Source organism: Ovis canadensis, chromosome 4 (genome assembly GCF_042477335.2).
Source record: "Ovis canadensis isolate MfBH-ARS-UI-01 breed Bighorn chromosome 4, ARS-UI_OviCan_v2, whole genome shotgun sequence".
In the NCBI taxonomy this organism is placed as follows: domain Eukaryota; kingdom Metazoa; phylum Chordata; class Mammalia; order Artiodactyla; family Bovidae; genus Ovis; species Ovis canadensis.
In genome coordinates this window covers 22,062,341-22,087,879 of record NC_091248.1, presented here as the reverse complement: position 1 = coordinate 22,087,879, position 25,539 = coordinate 22,062,341, and the positions used below count along the sequence as shown (strand labels likewise).

General features: G+C 49.4%; 1 protein-coding gene across 5 annotated transcripts; it reads left to right on the top strand.

Annotated features, from left to right (window-relative positions):
• Positions 1 to 24,777, top strand: UPP1 (uridine phosphorylase 1). Of its 5 annotated transcripts, none has more exons than XM_069586608.1 (8): positions 1 to 512; positions 11,749 to 11,813; positions 18,568 to 18,682; positions 19,865 to 20,023; positions 21,007 to 21,121; positions 23,326 to 23,535; positions 23,732 to 23,878; positions 24,460 to 24,777. In XM_069586608.1, exons 1-8 carry the CDS (start codon positions 285 to 287, stop codon positions 24,591 to 24,593), a joined length of 1,173 nt encoding a protein of 390 aa, XP_069442709.1. In that variant the 5' UTR covers positions 1 to 284; the 3' UTR covers positions 24,594 to 24,777. The 5 variants fall into 5 exon arrangements, with proteins under 5 accessions (XP_069442709.1, XP_069442710.1, XP_069442708.1 ...); XM_069586609.1 differs by having other exon boundaries at positions 310 to 512; positions 11,749 to 11,818; XM_069586607.1 differs by lacking the exon at positions 1 to 512 and adding an exon at positions 2,653 to 3,015.
• Positions 24,778 to 25,539: the final 762 nt, after the last annotated feature.

Sequence of the window (25,539 nt, the reverse complement as noted above, 5' to 3'; positions counted from 1 at the left end):
GACCAGGCGGGTCCCAGAGTGAACCCGGGCCAGAGAGACCCAGGGGACCACCTTTGGCCTGTGGGGCCCACTCTCATCCCCAGCCCGGCGCTAGGTCCACACCGGTAACTCTGGCACTTGCCCCAGACAATCCGCCTGCCCCACGCTTGCACTCGGGGTGGGTGCCCGCAGGTACCCTGGCTCCGGCCGGGGCGGTGACCTCGGGGGGTCACCTCTGTCCCTCAGGTCTCTGCTGTCAGGAGGGGAAGCCGCAGGGAGGTGTCGTGGGCGGGACGAGTGGCTTAATGAGTAAGCGGTTGGTCTCCGGTCACTCGCAGTCGCCCGCTGCGCAGCAGGAAACCCGGCGGAGGTGGGGCGGGGGGGCCGGGATGGGAGGAGCTGCGGGCCGGCGGGCGGGGACCCCCGGGAGGCCTGACTCCACCAGCTCCCCAGTACCTCCCGGCACAGCTCGGGCAGTCTCTGCGCGGGGAGTCTCCGTGGCCGGAGTGCTGTTTTCGGGAATCACCCTGCCGGTAAGGCGACTCGGTGCGAGGACGCGGGGCCATCAGCGGGGAGGGTGCGCGGGTACGCTGTGCCGGGAGAGCGCACCGGGAGCGAGTGCGCGGAGCGAGCGCCGGGAGGGCATGCTCCGAGGGTGTGCGGGGAGGATGCCCAGGGTGGAGGTGCGGGGAGACCGCGCGGGGAGGACGTGGCAGGAGGGTGTGCGGGGAGGGCGCGCGCGGAGGAAGTGCGGGGAGGATGTGCCGGGAGGGTGTGCTGGGTGAGCGCGCGCGGAGGACGTGTCGGGAGGGTGTGAGGGGAGGGCGCGCGCGGAGGAAGTGACAGGAGGGTGTGCGGGGAGGGCGCGCGCGGAGGAAGTGCGGGGAGGATGTGCCGGGAGGGTGTGCTGGGTGAGCGCGCGCGGAGGACGTGACGGGAGGGTGTGCGGGGAGGGCGCGCGCGGAGGACGTGACGGAGGATGTGCGGGGAGGGCGCGCGCGGAGTTAGTGACAGGAGAGTGTGCGGGAAGGATGCCCCGGGAGGAGGTGCGGGGAGACCGCGCGCGGTGGACGCGACGGGAGGGTATGCAGGGAAGATGTGCGGGAGGGAGGGTGCTCATCCTCGCCTCCGCCGCTCGGGTGTCCGTCCGGGCTCCGCCAAGATGCTGGGTCCACCTGGTGCATGAGATGCGCAGTCCAAACCGAGCGAGATGGGTCCCGGGACACCTGGAGCGTCCCCTTCTTGCGAGGGGAGAGTGGAAATGACGTTTTGGAGAAGGACTGTTACCAGACATTCAGAGTTAAAATGAACTCAGGTGTGTGCGTTAGGCCAACAGATAAAGTGTCACAGGGTAAAATACTGGCGGCAAGGTGTCCGGCAGATCAAGAGAGTAAACTTTACAGTTAAAGTGTCCGACACAAATATGATTTGCACCGGGGAGCAGGTCTGTTTGCCGCTCTTGTAAGCGGCAGGTTGCTTTTAAGACGGGCATGTGGGGGCGCCTCCCCAGCTCTGGGGCCTGGGGCGTGTCTAGGTAAGTCAGAGTCCCCGCCCGAAGCCTTCCCCTACCCGCTCTTTCCCAGCCCTGGCCGTCTTTCGCTCTCCTCGCCAGAGGTCGGCTCTGCCCTGTGCAGTTCCCCGCTGATGGTGACTTGCAGAGAAACCCCCTCTGAAACCCAGGCTGGAACGGGGCCATATCCTGTAAGCTGGCTCCAGGCGTAGTGACTCTGCGCTCTGAACTCTTCGGCTGTTTTCCGTCCTCCCGGCTGCCTCTCCGTCCCCTTGCCCTGCCTAGCCTGGTCTCCCTTCGCGCATCTTCCCCCACTTCCTGTGTTTCCGGGTCAGAGACCTTTGATTCCATTCAAGGGCTGTGACCCTGGCTTTTAAAAGATTTGCAATTTCCCTGAATAGAAAGAACCGTCGCCCAGGGGGTTTCCCACCCTGCCAACCCCTCCCAGGACTGCCTTGCCTTTCACTCGGCCTGCCTGACTCTTAGCAGAGGGCCCCCTCTTCCACGTCTGGGTCAATTCTGCCCCCCGCCCCGCCACAATTCCGCCCCCCTCTGCCCCCCGCCCCACCTCTCAGAGGCCAAACTGATCTTTTGCAGTCTTTCTACATTCAAAGACTGCAGACTAATTCAAACAGTTTTATCAGACATGAATTACAGTTTTTATTCCAGTACTCTCAACCCTGGTAGGCACTGAAGTAGCACTTTAGTTGAAACAAAGTAGTTATTCTTTCCATTGGCTTTTGTCCAAGTGAACTTTCTGTCGTCATAAAATTAATACAAATTCTTAAAAAAAAACCCAAAAAACAGAACGAAGATACCACAAGAAAGTGAAACTTTCAGTTTTTCTGCTTCCTAAAGATAAACCCTGAACATCTTTCTGGTCTGCCCGCCCTCCTTCCTCTCATATACACACACATTTGCTTTTGAAATATGTTCATTCAAAAAAAAAAAAATATATATATATATATAAACGTTTACACACTATATGCCCATAGTAATCCGCCTGTCTGAGTTGGATTAAATAGGTTAAAACTACAATAAAACAGAACAACAATAAACACAAAACAGGAAAACCAAAACCAGCTGCCAGCTGGAGGGCTTTTTGATTTTGCAAGCTGGACGTAGCAGAGCTAGACTGAGGGCCCAGTTAAGGAAGTGGCGCTGGTGGCTTAGTCACTCAGTCGTGTCTGACTCTTGCGACTGCATAGACTGTAGCCCGCCAGGCTCCTCTGTCCATGGGATTCTCCAGGCAAGAACACTGGAGTGGGTTGCTATTTCCTTGTCCAGGGGATCTTCCCGACCCAGGAAGAGAGCCCAGATCTCCTGCACTGCAGGGAGACTCTTTACCAACTGAGCTCTGAGGGATGCCCCTGTGGGGAAGGGGTGGGGTCAAGCTAGGTTACATCCTGTCTCACAGAAGAACAGCAGGCAATGGAGAAGCTGAAACACTCTTGGGACAGGCCTCAGTTAGGAACCAGAGTGTGAGTTTCAGAACCTTTGTCTCTTCACGGAGGGTTGGCAAGAAGGTGAGTGATGGCCTCCTGTATCTCATGTGGAAATGTTGCCAAGCTCTTGGCTCCCCGTCCACCAGTGCTGATAGAAAGATGGAGACGGTTTGGAGGAAACAGAAGTAACACTATTCCATTTGCTGGGCAAGGGGGAGAACACAGCAGGCTAGCACCTCAGGTACTAGGCCTCGCTTCTAGCAGAACCGAGAGACTTTATAGCCTGGGTCTCATCGTCTACGGTAGATGATAAGGCTCAAAGTGATGAAGGTCTTGCCTTCTTGCATTATTTCAAAACAGTCACAGCTGGCGACAGGTGGCCTGGTAATTAGGTCCGTTTGTCTCTGGGTTATGAGCTTCCCTGGTGGCTCAGCTGGTAAAGAATCTGCCTGCAATGCGGGAGACCTGGGTTCAATCCCTGGGTTGGGAGGACCCCTTGTAGAAAGGGAAAGGCTACCCACTCCAGTATTCTGGCCTGGAGCATTCCATGGACTGTATAGTACAGTCAGTCAGTCAGTCAGTTCAGTCGCTCAGTCATGTCCGACTCTTTTCGACCCCATGGACTGCAGCACGCCAGCCCTCCCTGTCCATCACCAACTCCAGGAGTTTACTCAAACTCATGTCCATTGAGTCAGTGATGCCATCCAACCATCTCATCTTCTGTCGTCCCCTTCTCCTCCCGCCCTCAATCTTTCCCAGCATCAGGGTCTTTTCCAACCAGTCAGTTATTTGCATCAGCTGGCCAAAATATTGGAGTTTCAGCTTCAGCATCAGTCCTTCCTATGAATATTCAGGACTGATTTCCTTTAGGATGGACTGGTTGGATCTCCTTGCAGTCCAACGGACTCTCAAGAATCTTCTCCAACACCACAGTTCAAAAGCATCAATTCTTTGGTGCTCAGCTTTCTTTATAGTTCAACTTTCATATCCATACACGACTACTGGGAAAACCATAGCTTTGACTAGATGGACATTTGTCAGCAAAGTAATGTGTCTGCTTTTTAATGTGGTGCCGAGATAACTTTTCTTCTAAGGAGCAAGCATCGTTTAATTTCATGACTGCAGTGATTTTGGAGCCCAAGAAAATAGTCTCTCATTGTTTCCCCGTCTATCTGTCATGAAGTGATGGGATCTGACGCTATGATCTTAGTTTTTTGAATGTTGAGTTTTTTGTTTTTTTGAATGTTGAGTTTTAAGCCAACTTTTTCACTTCGTTTTTTCACTTTCTTCTATTTCTTCCATAAGGGTGGTGTCATCCACATATCTGAGGTACTGAAATACTTGATATTTCTCCCAGCAATCTTGATTCCAGCTTGTGCTTCATCCAGCCCAGCATTTCTCATGATGTACTCTGCGTATAAGTTAAACAAGCAGGGTGACAGTATACAGCCTCCTTTACCAATTTGGAACCAGTCTGTTGTTCCATGTCCAGTTCAAACTGTTGCTTCCTGACCTGCATACAGATTTCTCAGGAGGCTGGTCAGGTGGTCTGGTATTCCCGTCTCTTTAAGAATTTTCCACAATTTGTGGTGACCCACACAGTCAAAGGCTTTGGCATAGTTAATAGAGCAGAAGTAGATTTTTTCTGGAACTCTCTTGCTTTTTCGATAATCCAACTGATGTTGGCAATTTGACATCTGGTTCCTCTGCCTTTTCTAAATCCAGCTTGAACATCTGGAAGTTAATGGTTCAGATACTGTTGAAGCCTGGCTTGGAGAATTTTGAGCATTACTTTACTAGCATGTGAGATGAGTGCAGTTGTGCGGTAGTTTGAGCATTCTTTGGCATTGCCTTTCTTTGGGATTGGAATGAAAACTGACCATTTCCAGTCCTGTGGCCACTGCTGAGTTTTCCACATTTGCTGGCATATTGAGTGCAGTGCTTTCACAGCATCATCTTTCAGGATTTGAAATAGCTCAACTGAAATTCCATCACCTCCACTAGCTTTGTTTGTAGTGATGCTTTCTAAGGCCCACTTGGCTTTGCATTCCAGGATGTGTGGCTCTAGATGAGTGATCATACCATCGTGATTATCTGGGTTGTGAAAATCTTTTTTGTACTGTTCTTCTGTGTATTCTTGCCACCTCTTCTGAATATCTTCTGCTTCTGTTAGTTCCATACCATTTCTGTCCTTTATTGAGCCCGTCTTTGCATAAAATGTTCCCTTGGTATCTCTAATTTTCTTGAAGAGATCTCTAGTCTTTCCGATTCTATTGTTTTCGTCTATTTCTTTGTGTTGATTGCTGAGGAAGGCTTTTTTGTCCTTGCTATTCTTTGGAACTCTGCATTCGGATGCTTATATCTTTCCTTTTCTACTTTGCCTTTGCTTCTCTTGTTTTCACAGCTATTTGTAAGGCCCCCACCCCCCCAGACAGCCATTTTGCTTTGTTGCATTTCTTTTTCTTGGGGATGGTCTTGATCCCTGCCTCATGTACAATGTCACGAACCTCTGTCCATAGTCCATCAGGCACTCTATTAGATCTAGGCCCTTAAATCTATTTCTCATTTCCACTGTACAATCATAAGGGATTTGATTTAGTGACACGTTTGGAAGTCCCAAGGTTCAGGTGTGTAAAGGGTTTCAGGACCTCAAAGTCTTGAGCTCAGTATAGTTGTTAGGTAACAGTGGCTTATTCTGGAGCCCTTTGTGTGGATCTCGTATGAAAGCCTCTGACTGTCATTCACTGCATCCAAGATTTCAGAGCCCGCAGTCACGTCCAGGATGGGGTCACGTTGGTGGTGACACCTGGCCACCCTGTGCCTGGTCCTGGACCAGCGCCCAAGCCACCCCTCTCCACCCCGAGCCCGCTGAGCTCGGCATCCTCCACATGTCTCATGGGCTTCAGGTCCCCTCGCTGTGAACACTGTTTGTCCTGTCCTCTCTCTGCTGCATCCTTTCCTGGCCATTTCTAGGAATCCAGGATCATTAAGAAGCAACTCGTTCCTCACGTTGAACTAGAGAAGTCTGTGCCTTTACCCGGCTCTCCCTAGGCCAGCAGGCATTGGAGTTCACGTTCGCACATGTTTACTCCACTGGACCCAGAGTCCTGCCTCTTGTCCTGTCTCTACAGATCACACACAACATGTGCTGATACCAACCTTAACAGGCACACCTGCTGGTGATTTTGCTTGAATGACTAACGAGTGCAATTCTTAGCACCTTCTGCTCTCTTACAGATAAATAGGAAGGCATTGTAGTTGTTCAGTTGCTAAGTCGTGTCCAGCTCTTTGTGACCCCATGGACTGCAGCACACCAGACCTCCCTGTGCTTCACCATCTCCCAGAGTTTGCTCAAGCTCATGTTCACTTAGTTGGTGATGATATCCAACCATCTCATCCTCTGTCACCCCCTTCTCCTGCCTTCAATTTTTCCCAGCATCAGTGTCTTTTCTATGAGTCCTCTCTTCGAGTCAGGTGGGCAAAGTGTTGGAGTTATAGCTTTATCATCAGTCCTTCCAATGAATATTCAGAGTTGATTTCCTTTAGGATTCACTTGCTTGATCTCTTGGCTGTCCAAGGGACTCTGAAGAGTCTTCTCCAACACCACAGTTGGGAAGCATCAATTCTTTGGCATGCAGCCTTTTTTATGGTTCAGCTCACATTTGTGCATGACTGCTGGAAAAACCATAGCTTTGACTATATGGACTTTTGTCAGCAAAGTGATGTCTCTGCTATTTAATATGCTGTTTAGGTTTGTCATAGCTTTCCTTCCAAGAAGGAAGCATCTTTTAATTCCATGGCTGCAGTCACTGTCCACAGTGATTTTGGAGCCCGAGAAAACAATCAGGCTTTAGCATAGTGGGTGAAGCAGAAGTAGATGTTTTTTTTCTGGAATTCTCTTGCTTTTTCTATGCCCCAACAAATGTTGGCAATTTGATCTCTCTGTTCCTCTGCCACGTCTAAATCCATCTTGTACATCTGGAAGTTCTCCATTCACGTACTGCTGAAGCCTAGCTTGAAGGGTTTTGAGCATTACCTTGCTAGCATGCGAAATGAACACAATTATATGGTAGTTTGAACCTTCTTTGGCTTTGCCCTTCTTTGGGATGAAAGCTGCGGACCTTTTCCAGTCCCGTGGTCACTGCTGGGTTTTCCAAATACGCTGGCATATTGAGTGCAGAACCTAACAGCATTGTCTTTTAGAATTTTAAATAGCTCATGTAGAATTCTATCACCTCCACTAGCTTTGTTCGTAGTAATGTTTCCTAAGGCCCACTTGACTTCACACACCAGGATGTCTGGCTCTAGGTGAGTGACCACACCATCATGGTTATCTGGGTCATTAAAACCTTTTTTGTATTGTTTTCTGTATTCTTGCCACCTCTTGTTAATCTCTTTTGCTTCTGTTAGGTCCTTGCCATTTCTGTCCTTTATTGAGCCCATCTTTGCATGAAATGTTCCCTTGGTATCTCCCATTTTCTTGAGATCTATAGTCTTTCCCATTCTGTTGTTTTCCTCTACTTTGCGTTGTTCACTTAAGGGCTTCTTATCTCTCCTGTCTGGAACTCTGCATTCAGATGGGTATATCTTTCCCTTCCTCCTTTGCCTTTTGCTTCTAAGTTACTAAAAAGGTGAAGTAAAAGTATGAGGCAAGCGCCTGAATTCCCCCTGATGTTGCCGCTCCAGCCACAGCTGTATTGGGTGAATAGGGGTGGGCAGGACGGGTGGCACCTCTTGTGGGTGGACAGCACTGTGGTGCTGATTCAGTGCTGGGGTTTGTGCAAGTTAGCGTTTCTCTGCCAAGGAGGAAATGAAGTGGGTGCTGCACAAGTATTGACCTGGGGTGATGCCCAGGCTGAACATCAGCTGTACAACATCAAGGGTGTGTCCTTAGGAAATACATAAGCATATTGTCTGTTGCAGGAAACAGGTGCGTGATAGCATTAATTCAGTAAAGCAAATGAAAAAGCAGTTGTCAAAAATGCTCCCTAAATTCTCTGAATGAACTTGCCTACGATGACTTCTAGTTACACTGCACAAAGGCTTCCCTGGTGACTCAGATGGTAAGGAATCTGCCTACAATGCAGGAGACCTGGGTTCAGTCCCTGGGTTGGGAAGATCCCCTGGAGAAGGAAATGGCAACCCACTCCAGTATTCTTGCCTGGAAAATCCCCTGGGCAGAGGAGCCTGGCAGGCTACAGGCCATAGTGTTGCAAAGAGTCGGACACAACTGCGTGACTTACACTTCCAACACTCTTTAAGTTGTGACCTGAGTTGAACCAACTGCAGTGGACCCTGGAGGGCTCCCTCTCTCTCTGTCTGCATTAATTCCCAGGGGGAACAGACTTTGGCCTCGATGGTGAAGGGCCTATTTTCTGATTCCTCTGATGGTTGGAAAAAAATAATTGATCTTCTTGACAAAAAACAACACCACACAACTTAAAAGTTGGAAATTAAGTTTTGTTTGATGACCTTACTGAGGACCTAAGTCCAGGGAACAGCCTTTCAGGTAGCTGCGAGGAAAGCTCCAAAGAGGTAAAACTGGACCCAGGGTATATAGGAGTTCTGCTGAGAGCAAAGCAAAAACCAGACATTTAAGTTGAACATCAGAAGATTACAGCCAATCGAAGAAACCAGACATCTCAAGTTAATGATCTCAGCGCTTTTCTGTGTGCGGGAAGATGTAAGAGGCTGGGCTTCTTGAAATCATTCGTCTGATGTTCATCTTAACCACCTAGGGCCAACGTCTTGTTTTTCTTCATCATGAGTTTCCTGGGGTACACCGTGGGGATGGCTGCCTTGGCTGAGGACTTGATGGAGGCAACATTGTTTACAGCAATGTCTGGTGACATCCTTTTACCCACAAGCTTCACATACACATTGAAAGATTTATTTATTTGGCTGCACCAGGTCTTAGCTGCAGCCTGTGGGATGTAGTTCCCCAACCAGGGCCCCTGCATGGGGAGCTCGAAGTCTTTGCCACTGGACCACTGGGGAAGTCCCCTACACATTTTTATTAACTTGAAAATTTCTTCAGAAATTCTACTAGCATGGTTCCCTGAGTGGTAATTCTTAAGCATCACCAGGGTCTCCTTTTACAGAAGTGGGGCGCTCACCTTGTTGGTGGCCTGCAGAATAAGGGGGAATCTGAGTGAGCAACCAGTCTGCCCATGACAGCGGTGTGGCTTTGGACCCCGTCTGTTCCAGCTGGTCTAAGGGCAAGTGAACTGAGAGGGGAGGGACTTCCTTCACCCCCTGCCCATCTTTGACCTTTCAGCGGGCGGGTGGGGTGGCCGTGTCGTTTATCCTCCACACCCAGCTCCTTCTGAGCGTGAAATACGGCTCTGGTGGTTGTACCAGCATTCCTTAGGCAATCGTGCATGCACGCTCACTCCACCTGAACGTCTTAAGATATTTAGTGAGGAAGTTACCAGTTACAACATTGCAAAGGCTGTAATCTCTGCACAGAGTTGGTTAAATAAAGCTTTCTTGTCGGCAAGGCCAGGCCCTGGCCCCAGGAAGAGTTGTCTTGGGGGTGGGGAGCTCACAGGCTGGAGGGGAACACCCGCCAGGCACTAAACTGAGTCTAGGAAGGCTACCACACTTCAGGAAGGAGCTGAGGTCCGGGGTTGCAGAGGGCAAGGATTACAGAGAAAATGCATTCTCTGCTTCAAAGGCAGGGAAAGAAATGGGCTAGAGAGAAACACTAGCAAGTCCAGACAGGATGACTTCTCTGTGGCTAAGTTTCAATTCCTGGAAAATAGGGATGGATTCTCCCTGAGGACCTCTGGGGTACCCTCTGAACTCTGTGATTTAGCTGCCGCCCCGTGGGAAGGCGCCTCTCACCCTTCCTCTTTCCCATACCCGCCTCCCCTACGTCACCCCCAGAGGAAGAGCTGGCAGACCAGAGGGGACAGATTGCAGGAGGAGGTGACTGACTCCCCATGACCCTCAGCCAGACTTCATCTCTCTGGGGACAGTGAGGGCCATTAAGGAAGGCTGTGGGCTGGTGCTCCGGAAGACGTGTCTGCACTTACTGCAGACAATGAGATAGATCCCAGAGGGGCAGTAGCTGCTGCCTGCAGGGTGCACGTGACGAGAGTGGCGTTTCCTGGATGCCAGACTTCTTCAGAAACTGGGCTGTCTGCATCTCATTTCACCCATCTGTCTGCTGGATGCTGTAAAGGCGAATTATGCCCTCAGAGTTTGATCACTGAGTACAATTCTGATTGTTTTCCCCACACCATCAAGCAGTTCTCCACACCAGCTCCTGCACCATCAGGGAGTCCTACTGTCGGACTGAGTTCTGACACTGTCTACCTGGGGACATTGTCAGACCGCACAGGCTAGGGGCTCAGGCCAACAATACTGTCCGCCTTCCCCCACCCCGAGCCCTGCACTCCCATCACAAGTCTGGGTTGTCACCTGGCTATGGATGGGAGGTTCCCAACAACCACCCTGCCCTGCCCACCTTGGGTACAATCAATTTGCAACTGACTCAGGCTGCTGGGCTTAGGGGGCACCAGGTTAAAGAACCCGCCTGCCAATGCAGAAGGCATAAAAGACACAGATTCGATCCCTGGGCCAGGAAGATCCTCTGCAGGAGGGCGCAGCAACATGCTCCAGTATTGCCTCGAAAATTCCATGGGCAGAGGAACCTAGGGGGCTACAGTCCATAGGGTTGCAAAGAGTCAGACATGACTGAAGTGACTTAGCACACGTGCTCCCACAGGCTGGAAATTCCTCAGAAGCGTCCTATCAATGCTAAGGGAGGGTGAAGTCCAGGCGAGGAGAGGCAAGGCAACTCTCCAGAGAAATCTGTGCCTGGACCCAATTATGATGATAGTCTTTGGTCTTCAGCATTTTCTAAAAATGGTCAAAATTTAACTGTGTAACAGCACCCATTGATGGGTTTGGTTTTCTGATAAGTGGCTGGTGGGGTTCCAGGTTGAGAACCTGACCTGGGAATGCTGGGGGTGGCTCCATGCAGAATCCGGTCACCGTGTTCGCCTCTGGGAGGTCCTCAGGCTCAGCTCTGCAGTGGCAGTCTGACTGTCCAGCCCCAGTAAGAGAACTGTGGTTACCTCTCATGGACTTCCCTTCTTCCGGCTCTGAGTTGCAGCAGGGCGGTGGGTTGATCCATACCTGCCCCAGGTCCTTCCCTTCACTCCATGGCAGGCTCTGAAGAGCTGCTGCCTTTGCTTGCTCCCTGCCTGCCCTGAGCTGGAGGAGAGTTCAGATTCGCGAAGGGTGAGGCAGCCCAGTGTAGTCCGTTGGGTCAGGGCTGTCTTGCCCCGGGGATCGCATGAGACGCCAGCCCACACTCTGACTTCGGGTATATTTCCGCCAGCTGCCCTTTGAAATTAGCAGCCTTCCTGGTTGTATATACGTGCCTGCATGTGATGCAGAAATGTAGGGCTCCTCTCGAAGGCGCTGGCCTTCCATAGGTTAACGTGGCCTTGCTGACAGAGCAACAGTGGTTCCTATCGGGAGGATTAACTAGTGTTCAAATAATTAAACAAGGAGCGCGCTGGACCGTGGTGGCTCTAATGCTGAGGCAGCCCGTGTCAGCAAACTGAAATCTGAGCGATAAAGGCCTCAAGGCTGCAAATTCAAAACAGTGTGAACAACCATCACACACAGCCCTCCGGGCCTCTTGCAGCCATCAGTCACCTACTGGCTTTGCTCCCACCTTCTCTCCGTAGGTCGCTCCCCAGCTCCCTGGGTGGCCACTGACTGTGGTCGCTGTGCCCTCAGACGAACTCCTAAAATGGTCACCATTACCTTCTCACAGACTCTGCCGTCTTCTCCTAGGGTCCTGCCTCAACCGAGGGAATGGCCTCCACCGCGGCTGAAACGGAGAAGCGGGAAAATCACAAGTAAGGTGACCTGCGTGCTGCCCGGCCTAGGCTGGTGGGGATGACCTTGAGTTTCTAGGAGCTGAGGCGCGTGGACACCTTGGTTCTTGGGTCTGAGCCTGAGCGGGGTCTGGGGGACTGAACGCTGGGTTGGCTGGCAGCTGAGCTGGCTGAGAACGCCTGTAGCCTTGGGGTGTTTGTCCCTCAAGGATGCAAGCTCTCAGACCTGTATCCAGTGAGGTTTCCTTACTCCTGGACACTTTTTTTTGCGAGCTAAGTTTTATTTGGGGCAAAAAGAGGACTGCAGCCTGGAAGGCAGCACCTCAGGTAGCTCTGAGATGCCTCTCCAAAGAGGCCATTGGGGAAGGTCAATTCATAAGATTTTGGGGAAGGGGGAGCTCCATGCAATCCAGCAATTACTTTACAAGAGGCTTTCTCCTCTTGGACACTTTCTGAGTCACAATCCCTGCTGCCCTCCCAGCTCTCTTGGTTCTGACTTTCAAATACTTTCCTTATTTCTTTGCAGCTGTTCATTATCCACTGTGTGGTTCACATGGCCACTTTTTAATGTATATTTGTGCATTGCTGGTATTGATGCAAAAAAAATTAATAGTCAATCTGAGAAAAAACAGGAAGATTATATTCCAGTTAGCCTGAGAATTACAATGCAGGAGATGGTTTTCCAAAAAGCTCTAAGGACTGTTTTGCCCAGAAGAGGTCAATGGTTTTGAGACAAAGTTAGTAACATCAAATGATATATTACTGGGACTTCTCAGGTGGCGCTTGTGGTAAAGAATCCACCTGCCAGTGCAGGAGATGTCTGGAACAGGGGTTCGATCTCTGGGTCGGGAAGATCCCCTGGAGAAGGGCATGGCACCCTCCTCTGGAACTCTTGCCTGGAGAATCCCATGGTCAGAGGAGCCTGGCAGGCTACAGTCCATAGGGTCACAAAGGGTCACGACTGAAGAGAATTAGCATGCCTGCCTGCACGCACACACGACATGTTACTGACAGTTTGCACAATCCAGATATACATCCACAGAGCAGTGAGTCATGGGTCGTCATGACCCCTTACAAGATTAAGCAGGAAGAGGACAGCTAAAAAATTTGTGGCATTTTGATTCCACTTGTTTGACTTAGTATGAATAGAATGCTAGATTTGTAACTTATGTATTCACTCAAAACTTTGATATAGTTCCGTGTATTCTGACATCGGTATTAACTGCTAAATGTCTAGAAAGTTTGTTACCTTGGTGATTTAAAAAAAATTTAAACGAGGCTTGAAACTTCTAATTCAATTTTGAGAATATAAAGAAATACTATGTTATAAAAAAAATCCAGGAAACATGTGATACAGTATTGTTAACTAAAGTAGAGATTTTGTTTAAATCTAACAAAATTTTATGCTTGTGTCCATTGTTTTCACCCCTTATTCAAGATTCCTGTGTTCAGTCTCATTGAGCAGCTTCAGCTGCATGCAACAAATTCTGGTAAATTCTCTCCTCATTTTTATTCTGTTACAAATATTTTCTAATTTTCCTTTTTATGGTTTCTTAGATACACACATCATTTAAAATGGACATTTAATTTCCAAATACATGGGATTTTTAAAGTATCTTTGCTATTAATTTACATTAAATGCTTTCTTCTCTGCAATCAGCCTCTGTGTCTTTAGTCTCCTAACTTTACTGAGACTTCCAACAGCCAAGTCAAAGATCTCTGTCAGTAAATGTCACATTGCACTTGAAAATGTGGGTTATTTTCAAATATCTTTTGCTACCAATTTCTAACATAATTCCACAGTAATAAGAGAACAGACTCTGTATGATGTCAATACTTCAGGCCTAAAGGCCATCCAGTAAGAGGAGGAGCCCACCAAGTTAACCTAGGAGTACCGGACAGAGGAAATTGGCCCTGAACTCAGCAGTTAGTTTGACTTTTGAAACTTAAAAATGACTGCGCCCAAGGAAGAAATACCTCTGGTTTATAAGCAAAAGTGAGCAATTATTAAAGTAATTAGCTTACAGGCCTGGTCTGGCATCTTGGTCAGCTATCTACTTCAGATATCATAATTTTCTTGTCCTGGTCTGGCAGTATTAATCTTAATTGAAGTCTAAGGAGGCCTAATAGAGCCCCTTCCAAAAGTCCTTTATCTGATGTCTTTCCCAGGTGTATAATCCCCTGGTTGCAGGCCATGGTGCATGTGATCTTCATTCAAAGATAGATTACGTTAATAAGCATCAGAAACAAACTGTACAATAATGTAGCATAGCAACAAGGAGTCATCTGAGAAATGCACCTTAGGTAGTAAATACAGACCTCAATTAATAATTATTAGATAATTAATTTTATTGCCTGATAAAGCTGATGAGAAGGGAAGAGTTTCCAATTTCTGGAGAGATCAGGTAGAAAGAAAAGGCAACTGTCTCAGTTCTACTTACCAATGTGTAATTCACCAAATCCCTATAAGTCATAATTAGCTTGAGGAGAAGAGTTTCCTTATGTCTGGAAAACAGGTCCAGTGGCTAGGACTCTGAGCCTCCAGTGAAGGGGTCATGTGTTCAATCCCTGGTTGGGAATCTAAGGTCTCATAAGCTGCGTAGCAAGGCAAAAAACAAAATAAGCAACTCCCCCCATCAATCAATCAATCAATCAATCAATAAAAACCACCGACCAGGAATTGAACCCGAGTCCTGGTAGTGAAAGTGCCAAGTCCTAATCACTGGGCTGCCAGGGAATTACCAAAAAGTCCTTTTTATGGAATCTTTTTGAAGATGAAGCAGTCTGTAAATGACAAAGGACTTAAAAAGGCAAGATTAAAGGTCTGATTACATTGTATTTGGTAAAGAAACTTGGCTATTTCTGTGACATACAAAATTTTAACATAATAACTAGAATTATGATTGTAAACATTATCAGGATGTACCAGATTCTAAGGAGTGGCATATAATTTCTAGAATATGTGTATTAGTAATACTTAGCCCACACAATGTAACCTAAGAATACTTGCCACGACAACACTTCCCATATAATTTAACATACCAAATAAGCCTCATGAGTTTAATTTTGCTCTCTATGAGGTGCTTCAGGGGTCCCTTCTGAAGAATCCCAAAGTCAGCTTCGGGGAGAATTTGGGAAGTTTGTCAAAATAGTGAAAAAGTTTTACAACACTTGGTCAAATAGGACCTTAGCTCACTGTGGAACAATACTTAATTCACTTAACCAAAGTGAGAATGCAATCTTTCAAAAGCAAATACAGCTCACTTAAAAGGCAAAGACGCACAATCCAGTAGGGAAAACGGCTCGATATTCCGAGAAAACTTTTTATCTTTTTAAACATTGTAAAAAAATATTTATTCATTTTCCATTTATTTGACTGCATTGCATCTTAGTTGTGGCATGTTGGGAGCTAGTTCCCTGACCAGTGATCGAACCTGGACCCCCTACGTTGGGAGCACAGCGTCTTAGCCACTGGGCCACCAGGAACGTCCCTCCAAGAAAGCTTTATTCGCTTAACACAGAGAGAAAACCAAACTTCAGTTTTGCATCAGTTACTCTTAGTAACAAAATATATTTAATTGAATTCAGTCCTACCTCACTATACATAAAACTCTTTTCTCAGGATTCCCTTCTCCTAAGTAGGGCTCCTTGGGTCTCTTCTGGGAGGTTCCTCAGGAGGTCCTCTGGAGCCTCACACATGTTGCTCATCTGCTCACGTCCTAATCCCACATGGACACCTGCCCTTTCCTTCATTCCCCGAAGAGTCTTTGGCCCATTTTCAGTTTGGGGGGCTGCCCGGGAATGGCATGTGCAGAGATAACTTTACTTGAAATAGTAGGGTTGCTAGTGCTTCCAATCATTGACAGCCAAACACACCCCGTCCCCACTGCTTTCTCCCTGACCTCTGCCCCCAAGTTGAGGACCCTGGGGGCTGATGGAGTGGGGATAGTGCGAAATAAAGGCTGGAGAAGGGGACCTGGGCACCAGGTGAGGTGGACACACGGCAGTGACCCCCCTTTTGTTTCAGGCTTCCTTCCTTATCCGCCAGCCCCTTTTTTGGAAAATGTTTATTTGTATTTATTTGGCTGTGCAGCATGTAAGATCTGTCTTAGCTGGTGCATGCAGAATCTCATTACCTGACCAGGGATTGAAAGCCAGGGCCTCTGCATTGGAAGCATGGAGTCTCAGCCACTTGCTCACCAGGGAAGTCTCTCTGCCAGTTTCTTGAGCATGCGACCCAAGACACCTGGGCCAGTTTGTCCAATAGCCATGTTTTTCCCTCCCTGCTGATGAACTCCTGGAATCAGAAGTCAGGTTTCATTCCTTTCGCATCTCTCCCATTTCTTTCACAGAGAGGTGCTCAACCAATATTTGTTAAACAAAGTGACAGAATAAAGGAAGATAAAGTCAAGTTTGAAACTGTGTGTAGGCTAGAGGAACAGTTTTCCAAGTAATATGTCTTTTACTTGTTATTTAAAAATCCCTTTAAAAAATGGAGTTTGAGCTTAAAAAAACTGAATCGCTGTGGTAGACCTGACTCTTTTACAACACTGGGAGTCAATTAGACCTCAGTAACAAAAGTAAGTCTGGGCTTGTTCTGTTTGCTATTATGTGTCCAATTTACATATTTTAAAATCCTTGCTGGTCTCCAGAGTTACACCCTATTTCCTTCTCCTCTTCCTGGAATGAGAGAGGAAAGAAAGCTTTTGTATTTTGAAATAAGTGACAAAATTGTTCTGTCACATCCTGTTTTGTCAGTTCTGATGCCTGCCTAGTAACGCTTCCGTTTGTAGTCTCTCTTGCGAACATCCTGAAGGAGGCCAAGAACCATAATTACAGTAAAACAATTACCTTCAAAGGAGCTACAGATGCTGTGGTTGTGTTGCGACGTCAGAATTTCAGCTTGGCCTGGAGATTCAGAAGGCATTCAGGGAAAGCTTGGGATTTGTCCCCGCTGGATTTGGTCCCCTGGAAAGAGACCCCCTGTCCCAGGAGAGTGGGCTTGGCTGGGACTGGTTGGGGGTGCAGCACAGACTGTGGCTTGGGCAGGTGGCCTCTCCTGAGTGAGACTCTCCCGTCTCTGCCTCAGGGTCATCCTGTGAGCCAGCCATCAGCACCTCTCGTTTAGAAAAAGATCTGTCTCTCTTTAATATTTTGTTTGCATCTTTAAAAAATTAAAAAATTTTTTTCACTTGATAATTTTTATTGATGTGTCTTAACACAAAAAATAATGCATTTGCTTTACAGAAAAATGTTTGCCTCTTTTTTTATTGCTTCTCGACACTGTTGGGCTGTGAATTAACTTGGATGACATTCTAAGGAAATAGGAGGGAAATGTGAGAAGGGAAGGGAAGAAGTGATGAGATGCAGAAGACAGAGGAGCAAGCGCCGTTGGTCTAGAGCCTGGTCTAGAGCGAGGACCAATGGATGCCAGGAGAACAGGGGCTAGAAACAGCAGACGAGGTGGCCCGGGTCAGTCACACTGTGGTGTTTACAAATCCCAGGATGCTTAGACCGTCTCCTGTATGGCTTTTTCTCACAGTTAGATTGAGAAGGAAATGTGATCAGTGGGTTCTGAGCAGAAAGTCTGACTCAGAAGGAAGAAATACAAGGTCCTAATTGCTGTGAACTGGGGCCCCGTGCTGCCTCCCTCTTTGCCCCTGGGGTGGGCAGCACACTTGTGTTTGGGATCTGGAAGGCACAGGTATAGAAGGAGGTGTATCTAAGGCTGCAGATGCAATCTAGACCTCGGCCCTATGTTTAAAAATAAAGTTTTATTGGAACACATCCATACCCATTTGCAAGTTGTCTGTGGCCACTTTGATGTGATAGCAGCAGGGTTGAGAAGAGGTGATGGACCTGTATGACCGTCAAGGGAAAAAGTATTTACCATTTGGTCTTTTATGGGAAATGTTTGCTGACCCCTAAGGACTGATGCTAAAGCTGAAACTCCAGTACTTTGGCCACCTCATGCGAAGAGTTGACTCATTGGAAAAGACTGATGCTGGGAGGGATTAGGGGCAGGAAGAGAAAGGGACGACAGAGAATGAGATGGCTGGATGGCATCACTGACTCGATGGAAGTGAGTCTGAGTGAACTCTGGGAGTTGGCGATGGACAGAGAGGCCCGGGGTGCTGCGATTCATGGGGTCACAAAGAGTCGGATACGACTGAGCGACTGAACTGACCTGAACTGCCAGCTAGCAGTGTACCGTCCAAGAGAAATACAGTGTGAACCACACAAAGTTTCAAGCAGCTGCAGAGAAAAAAACAAAATGGAAAGATGTCTTTTCTCATCACTCTCTTTGGATGTTGTACCAGCTAAGTGCTGGCTAATGACAAGGAAATGAAAAGGAAAGGCATCAGATTGGAAAAGCCATCTCTGAGTGGGAGGATTATAGGCCATTTTTTCCTTTTATTTCCATGCATATTTCCTGTGATAAGTATATTATTTTTAACACAAAGCCACATATGTTGAGTGAGCTTGAGTTGGGTGGTAACTGGCTACACTCTATATAGAGTGAACTGGCATTCTGATCTTTGTACTTTCGGTGCTCTTGTGAGTTCTGTCTGATCATCCTCCAAAACCAGCCCTGGAAGTGAAGAGGGGGTGAAGGGGAGGAGTGGCGGGAACTGAGATGGGGCAGAAGCCTCTGTAGGTTGGGGTTGTCCCGCTGCTGGGTCCCGCGTGCCTCGCCGGCACAGAGCGCCTCAGTGGTCCAGTTGGCCGCTGGACGCTGGTTCTATAAACTGTCTCCTTTCCTGTTTTGGGACAGTGACTTGGTGCGGCTTTGCAATCCCCACATAGCAGCAATGAAGGAAGACGTCCTCTACCACTTCAGCCTCAGCACCAGCACGCACGATTTCCCAGCCATGTTTGGAGACGTGAAGGTAAACTGCTCAGGGCTTTCAATCCTTGGAATTTGTCGTAAGATCAATAATATTCTTAATGCTTCATTGAGAGACTGGAAAAGAGCAGACACTAAATCTTTTCTAGGGGACTAAGGGATAACGAGGAGGAGCAGTCACTGTGTCTGCTGTCTGTCATTTAAGACCCACATCGATTTGTTGAGCTGGTTCCTTCAATGACCTACTTGCTGAATGCAGCTTCCAGGCACCCCTTGTCCTGAGCCTGAAGCACCTGGGTCCAGAATTGTCCTCACAGAGGACTTTTAAAGTGGACTAAAGTTTAGGATTCTAAACTGAAACAGGCCACTGACCCTCGATCCAGGGCTGCCTCATGGGATCATAGGTCATGACCAGGTTATGTCCCACTGGCCGCCTGGTTCTTTCATGCTGTTTATTTCAAACTGACGGACAATTTTCCACTTTCATTCTTCCTTTAAATCTAACCTATAATTTTTTTCTAGGCTGTAGAAGTTTTCTTTTTTATGTTTAGAGACTAATAATTCTTTGATCATTGAGTCCCTAAGAGTGACTTATTTACTTGTTTTTCTTTGGTAAGCTTTCTCGTTTTGCACTTTTCAGACCGCAGGTTCTGTGTCTCAGATTTACCCGCTCCGTCCACAGCTACGACTCCCCAAGCCCCTACTGGCCCCTGACTCTTTCTCAAACTGGCCATTGGGTTCTCTGCTGGCAGGTGAAAGGGCAGTTAGAGGTCCATTTTATGGACAGGCTGCTTGGACACTGAGGGTCCTGCCCCACCTTATTCTGAACCCAGGCTCCCTCCAGTGCAGTGAGCTGCTGCCCACACAGATGGATGGAACCTGGGCTGGCGTGGAGCCTGGGTTTAATCTGCCCAGGGAGGGCGATGCTGTCCTGCATTTTGTGCATCTGATTGCTTCACACTGTTGGGTCCAATAGCAGTGAGCTGAGTCCATGAACCAGTGCTTCTTAAATCTGAAGTAATGCTGGAATCACCAGGGGGCCTCCACGGCACACAAATTACTGGCTCCCCATACAAAGCAGGTCCGGGGGGAGGCCAGGGAAGGGACCTGCACTTGTAGCAAGTTTCAGGAGATGCTGCTGCAGTGGGGGGCCCACTTTGAGGACCCATGCTCCTCAGATGGGGTGTGTTCCCTCTGCTGACGGGGTTCTTTTTTCTGTCTGCAGTTTGTGTGTGTTGGAGGAAGCCCTTCCCGGATGAAAGCCTTCATCAAGTACGTGGCCATGGAGCTGGGCTTTGCCCACCCGGGTGCTGACTATCCCAACATCTGTGAGGGCACTGACCGCTACACCATGTTTAAAGTGGGCCCAGTGCTGTCGGTCAGCGTGAGTACCTGCCCTGGTGGGGGGCCGGGGCCCCCAGCTCTGCAGGCTTCCTGCCTGCCCTGCACACAGCCCGGCAGGGGGCACAGGGGTGAGGGGAGCCTGGAGCTGGGGCCTGCCTTCAGGACAGGCCAGGACACGCATGGAAACACACGTGCATGCCCACCCAGCTGTGTGCACGCGGCGAGGACCCAGGTTGGAAGCCAGGAGGACCTGCCTAGACTGGGGCCCCAGGGAGAGCCAGGACCGGGACCAGGCGGCCCCCGCCCTGGCCACCTCACAGGGACTTACGTCACACACGTGTGATTCAGCACTGAGTGAACACAGATCTCTGGTGTTTCTCGTTTCCCAGCTCTGGTTTCCTTTGTAGGCAAGAACATTAAGCAAGTGCTGCCATAGAGTAAGGCTGCCCAGAGGGTGCCCCCGCTCTGAGTAGCTGAGATGTTTGGCAGCTTCAACCACACAGCACACACCTAGGAATCAAGACGTGCTCAGATCTGGATACTAATAATCCATGGAAGCACTTCCCACATGCCAGACTCCATGACTAACACATCCTCCAAGGACTGCCCCACCTTGGATCAGCTCCTGGTGGCTGTGACTCCAGCAGACCTCTGAAGAAGGCCGAGGGTTGGGGGTGGAGAGGCAGCAGCCTTCACAGGGCGGAGCCACGTGCCGGCCACTGAGAATGGCTGCGGCAGAGCACGTGGAGAAAGGGGGAGATGTGTGCAGGACTTCCCAGGCCAGAGAGGCTGCTCACTACCTGGCAACCGCAGGCCTCTGGTCCTCAGCTGAGATCTGTTCTTCTGGTTGTGGTGCATCAGACGGGGTCATCTGTTCAACAGCATCATGCAAAGCTTCCCCACGTAGTCATAGTTTTTAACTACGTTTTGAAGTTCATCTTCTTTACGACCACTTAGCAATGCACCACAGGGCACACAGAGACTCCACCGGAGCGTGACGCTAGTGTTTCTCCCTGGTTCTAGCACGGGATGGGCATCCCCTCCATCGCTATCATGCTGCATGAGCTCATCAAGCTGCTGTACCACGCTCGCTGCTCCGGCGTCACCCTCATCCGCATTGGCACTTCCGGTGGGATAGGTCAGTGTGCAGAGCACGACCGGGACCTTGCTGGGGGTAAGGTGGGGCATCGAGGGGACCCAGAGCTCCTACCTGGGCTGTGTCCAAGGACAGCTCAGCAGCAGCAGCAGGTGTGAAAACAAGTTTGTTTTGTTATTTATCTATTTTATGTTTTTTTTTTTTTGTTTTTTTGTTTTTTTGGTCCAACTACTTCTACCAACCCACACCCCAGAAATAGCTGCAGAAAGCTTCCAGGCCACCCGCATATGAAAACTCATTCTTTTTGGGTTACACTCTCATGCCTTCTTGTTTGCTTGGTTCTCTTTTTATTCTTTCTACTCTCTCATTTCCCTGCCTTTCTCCTTCAATTCGCTCACTCCTCCCTATTCTTGCAAGGATGTGAAGTACCTTATGAGAAAACCTACAGGAAACTCAAAGGGGGAAGAAAGAGATGGAATACAAAATAAAGATAAGTGTTCTTAAATTGCCTAACCCTAAAAGCCCTCAGTGCTCATTGTAATTTTTTTTTAACATCACAAAACGCTAAAAATTATGTTGAGTTTTAAGCCAAAGTCGTTGAAACAAACTTGTTTTATGTAAGTTGTACTGCTTTCAGATGTCCCAACTCAGGGCAGGTTTTTCTGCTGAAAAATGGGTTCTGACAATTCTCACTCCCATCAAGGAGCTGGGAGCTGCTAGGAGGCCTGGCCTCTGCATTTATTTTTGACTGTCTAGGCCTGACTTCCCCTGGATTTATGACACTTTGAAAATTTAGGTTTCCCTGCTGTGAACAGGGCTTCTGTAGGCCCTAAATCTTCTTGATACATAGTCTCATTTTCTTTTCACTACACAGATTGATAGGTAGCATCCATGTTTGCAGATTGTCATTCAAAGTTTAACGGGGTTCTCAGAAAACACCCCAATGACTAGGGAGGGCCCTGCCCACTTAGCTGTGATACTTTCCAATGCACAGGCTCTCCTTCATGCACGTGGCACCAGAGTCGCCAGAAGCTCCACCGGGTTTTTCCTGAGTTCTTGCTCTGCAGGGATTTTAAAATCAATAACCAGAGAATGAATTCTGGAGGGAGTAGGGTGGGTTTTGAGTCTCCCAAAATTGCTTCATAGAAATAGACAGATCAACTAAAGAGCCGGACCCCAAATCCTCATCAGCAAAGTGTGACAGGGCACCCCCCGAATCCCGAAATAGGAAGAGTGGGTGGGTGGCACAGGCCCCACTCAGGAGGAAGCACGAGAAACTCGGGTTGTGGATGTGAGAGGAGAATTCTGAAATAGCCAGCGGGTATCCTGAGAGAGTGCAGGGTCTGAGGAAGAGCGGCTGACCCTGGAGGAGGGCTGCACCCTCCAAATTGAGGCCTGAAGCGGCTGGAAAATACTGCACCATGAATTCATGAAAGCCACCATCTGAAGGGTCTTCCAGGTCCACACTTGGGGTGGGGAGACACTTGAGGGGTGTCTGTTGAAGCAACAGGGAAAGTCCAGATCCACACACAGTGGGGTGAGCAGAGCCAGAGCTTGAGGATTGGTCATAGTTTTTAATGTTTCATGAAAGCAGCTGATATGGGGGCGAGGGCGTGGAGCTCTGGAACAGCTCTTGTGACTTCTTCCTCCTTAATGTCTAGGAAAACCAATATCCCATTAAGGCAAGTAGTGGTGAGAAATGCTAATGGTCAAATCTCAAGCAAAGTTATTAAAAGTCCAAAGACGGAGGAGCAGAATAATGTAGCTACAGATGTGGAAACGCCCAGGGAGGCACAGGAAGCAGATCCTCACCAGGAGTCACTCGTGGAGGGAAGCCAGGGCATCAGGGGCTGGTGGCCACAGGAACCAGTTCTGGGGAGCCCGGAAATTCCTTACACTATTCTTGCCTACTTTTGTTTTACTCAAAACCTTAATTACTTAAAAAAGTGCAGAACAGGGACCAGCTGCACACTTGCTGGTAAAGGGAGCCCCAGAGAGTTCCAGCAGCAACTGTTAAGATGCTGCTCAGTGGGGTGCAGAGGCCCAGTCAGTTTCACTTTCTTTTCTGCACTTTTCGGTATTTTCTGTATCCTGTACCCATTCGTTCCTTTTACCATCAGGAAAAATAAATCTGGTGTCGAACAGGGGTCCTTACCTATTTCTTTTTAGGGCCTGACTGACCTTTCAGTGTTGCTGTGCATGGACCAGGCCCTTCCCTTCCCAACGCCCCGCCTTCCTTCCTTCAGGTCTGGAGCCCGGCTCAGTGGTCATCACTCGGCAGGCAGTGGACCCCTGCTTTAAGCCGGAGTTTGAGCAGATTGTCCTCGGGAAGCGAGAGGTCCGGAACACGGACCTGGACGAGCAGCTGGTGCAGGAGCTGGCGCGCTGCTCCGCGGACCTCGGCGAATTCCCCACAGTCGTGGGCAACACCATGTGCACCCTGGACTTCTACGAGGGTGAGCGGCGCTCTGGCCTCCTGCTGGAGGGTCTGCCACCGACGTGCGCTTGCTTCGCATGATTTCCACTGCGGGCCGGATGCTGGAGGGCAAGCAGGCCGGGCGGGCTCGAAACCACCTCTGTGTCTGGGGAGTCGGGTGGGCGTGCAGTGGGTGTTTATTGCGTGCCCGTGCCGAGTGCTCCACGGTTTTCCAGGGCAAGGCCGCCTGGACGGGGCGCTCTGCTCCTACACTGAAAAGGACAAGCAGGAGTACCTGAGGGCAGCCTACGCGGCCGGCATCCGCAACATCGAGATGGAGGCGTCGGTCTTTGCCGCCATGTGCAACGCCTGCGGCCTCCGAGGTGGGATCCGTAGGCTGCCACTCCCCACCCCCACCCTGCTGAACCCCCTGCATCTCCCCCCTCCTCACCCAAGCCCTCCCGGGACTACCCGCCTGCCCTGCCCCGCAAGGCATGCCTATGGGCCCAGTGCATAGCGCACCTCTGTGCTCTTCAGATTGACACGCGCTGCAAAGCAGGATCTGCAGTGTCTCTGCCGGGACTCAGGTGCCACTAAGGGGCCAGAAAGATGAGAAAGCTCCCCCTCTGCTCAGGGCGGGCTTCGCTGCCAACTGTCCAGTGAATCTGGCCCTCAGAGCTCCTGGGATTTCTGAGTCGTAGTTCCTGGCCTCAACCAGCTCTGCTTCCAGAAATCCTGCAGTCCCTGTTGTCTCATCACCCGGCCTTTCAAGGCAGTACAGGGGCCCGAGCTGGTCCTGGGGTTTGCTGAGGGAATCTCTTTGGGATGCAAAGGCAGCCGGAGGATGAGACAGTGGACAGGGTGCTCTGCATCCCAGACCTTCTCTCGAGGAGTGGAGGCTGGTCTCCAGGGATTAAGCTAAAAATCCCGCTGTTTGTGCTGACCTGGCGTTTGCTCCCTGCAGCGGCCGTGGTGTGCGTCACCCTCCTCAACCGCCTGGAAGGAGACCAGATCAGCAGCCCCCACGAGGTGCTGGCCGAGTACCAGCAGCGGCCCCAGCGGTTAGTAGGCCAGTTCATCAAGAAGCGCCTGATGTAGGCCTGATCCCCAACGTTTATCTAGAGGGCGTTTGTGGTTCCTGCAAATAAAATCGTTGCCACAGTCTCCTCTGTGTGACTTCCTGGATCCTTTATGCAAGAATCTAGGGAACTGATTTCAGGTCAGAGGCAAAGAAAATCCTGTCTTAGCTATGAAGATTAAAAAAATTTTTCTTTTTAATTTATATTTTGGCTGTTCTGGGTCTTGATTGCTGCGTGGGCTTTGCTCTCCTTATGGTGAGTGGGGGCTTCTCACTGTGGCGGCGTGTCTTGTGAAGCATGGGCCTTGCGGCATGCGGGCTTCAGGACATGCGGTGCACAGGCTCTGGAGCGCTGGCTCAATGGTTGTAATGTAGGGGCTTAGCTGCTGCCAGGCAAGTGGGATCTTCCCAGATCAGGGATCTAACTTGTGTCTCCTGCATTGGCAGGCGGATTCTTTATCGTTAAGCCACCAGGGAAGTCCAAGGATTTTTTTTTTTTTAAAGCTTCATTGGAGCATGCCCACCACATTAGCCTGATTTGTTTTTTTTTTTAAGAAAGTTCCTCAGTATTTGAAATATTTCTAGGGAGGTTTTTCAGACTTGTAAATACTAATTGTAGTCAGATTTCGCTCACAAAGTGAGACTTAGGTCCACTTTAGCCTGGCAGCAGCCCTGCATCAGTGCCTCCGTGTCCCTCAGCTTCCTCCTGGAGTCAAACCCCCTCTCCAGACTAGAGGCAGAAAGGGATTTGGAGGGCATTCCAGGGTGTCCCCTCCTGTCTCAGATGGGCCTTTTTGCAGTAGCTGTTTTTGGGGTGTCCCCAGGTCCCCCAGCCCAGAGGTAGTTGCCCCAGTTGCCTTGTTGGCACATCTACACCCTTGTAATGTTTGGTATTCAACTCTGTTTTAGGTTCTCAGTGGGCTGTTTTCTGATTGTACATGGAGGCCTGCCCTTGTGCTTTTTTGG

Bases quoted from the DNA above. Each gene is read 5' to 3' on its own strand.
- UPP1 (XM_069586608.1), top strand. From the start codon at position 285: ATGAGTAAGCGGTTGGTCTCCGGTCACTCGCAGTCGCCCGCTGCGCAG. The intron at 513-11,748 runs GTAAGGCGACTC...GTCTTCTCCTAG, and splicing joins TTTCGGGAATCACCCTGCCG to GGTCCTGCCTCAACCGAGGG. The intron at 23,536-23,731 runs GTGAGCGGCGCT...ACGGTTTTCCAG, and splicing joins CACCCTGGACTTCTACGAGG to GGCAAGGCCGCCTGGACGGG.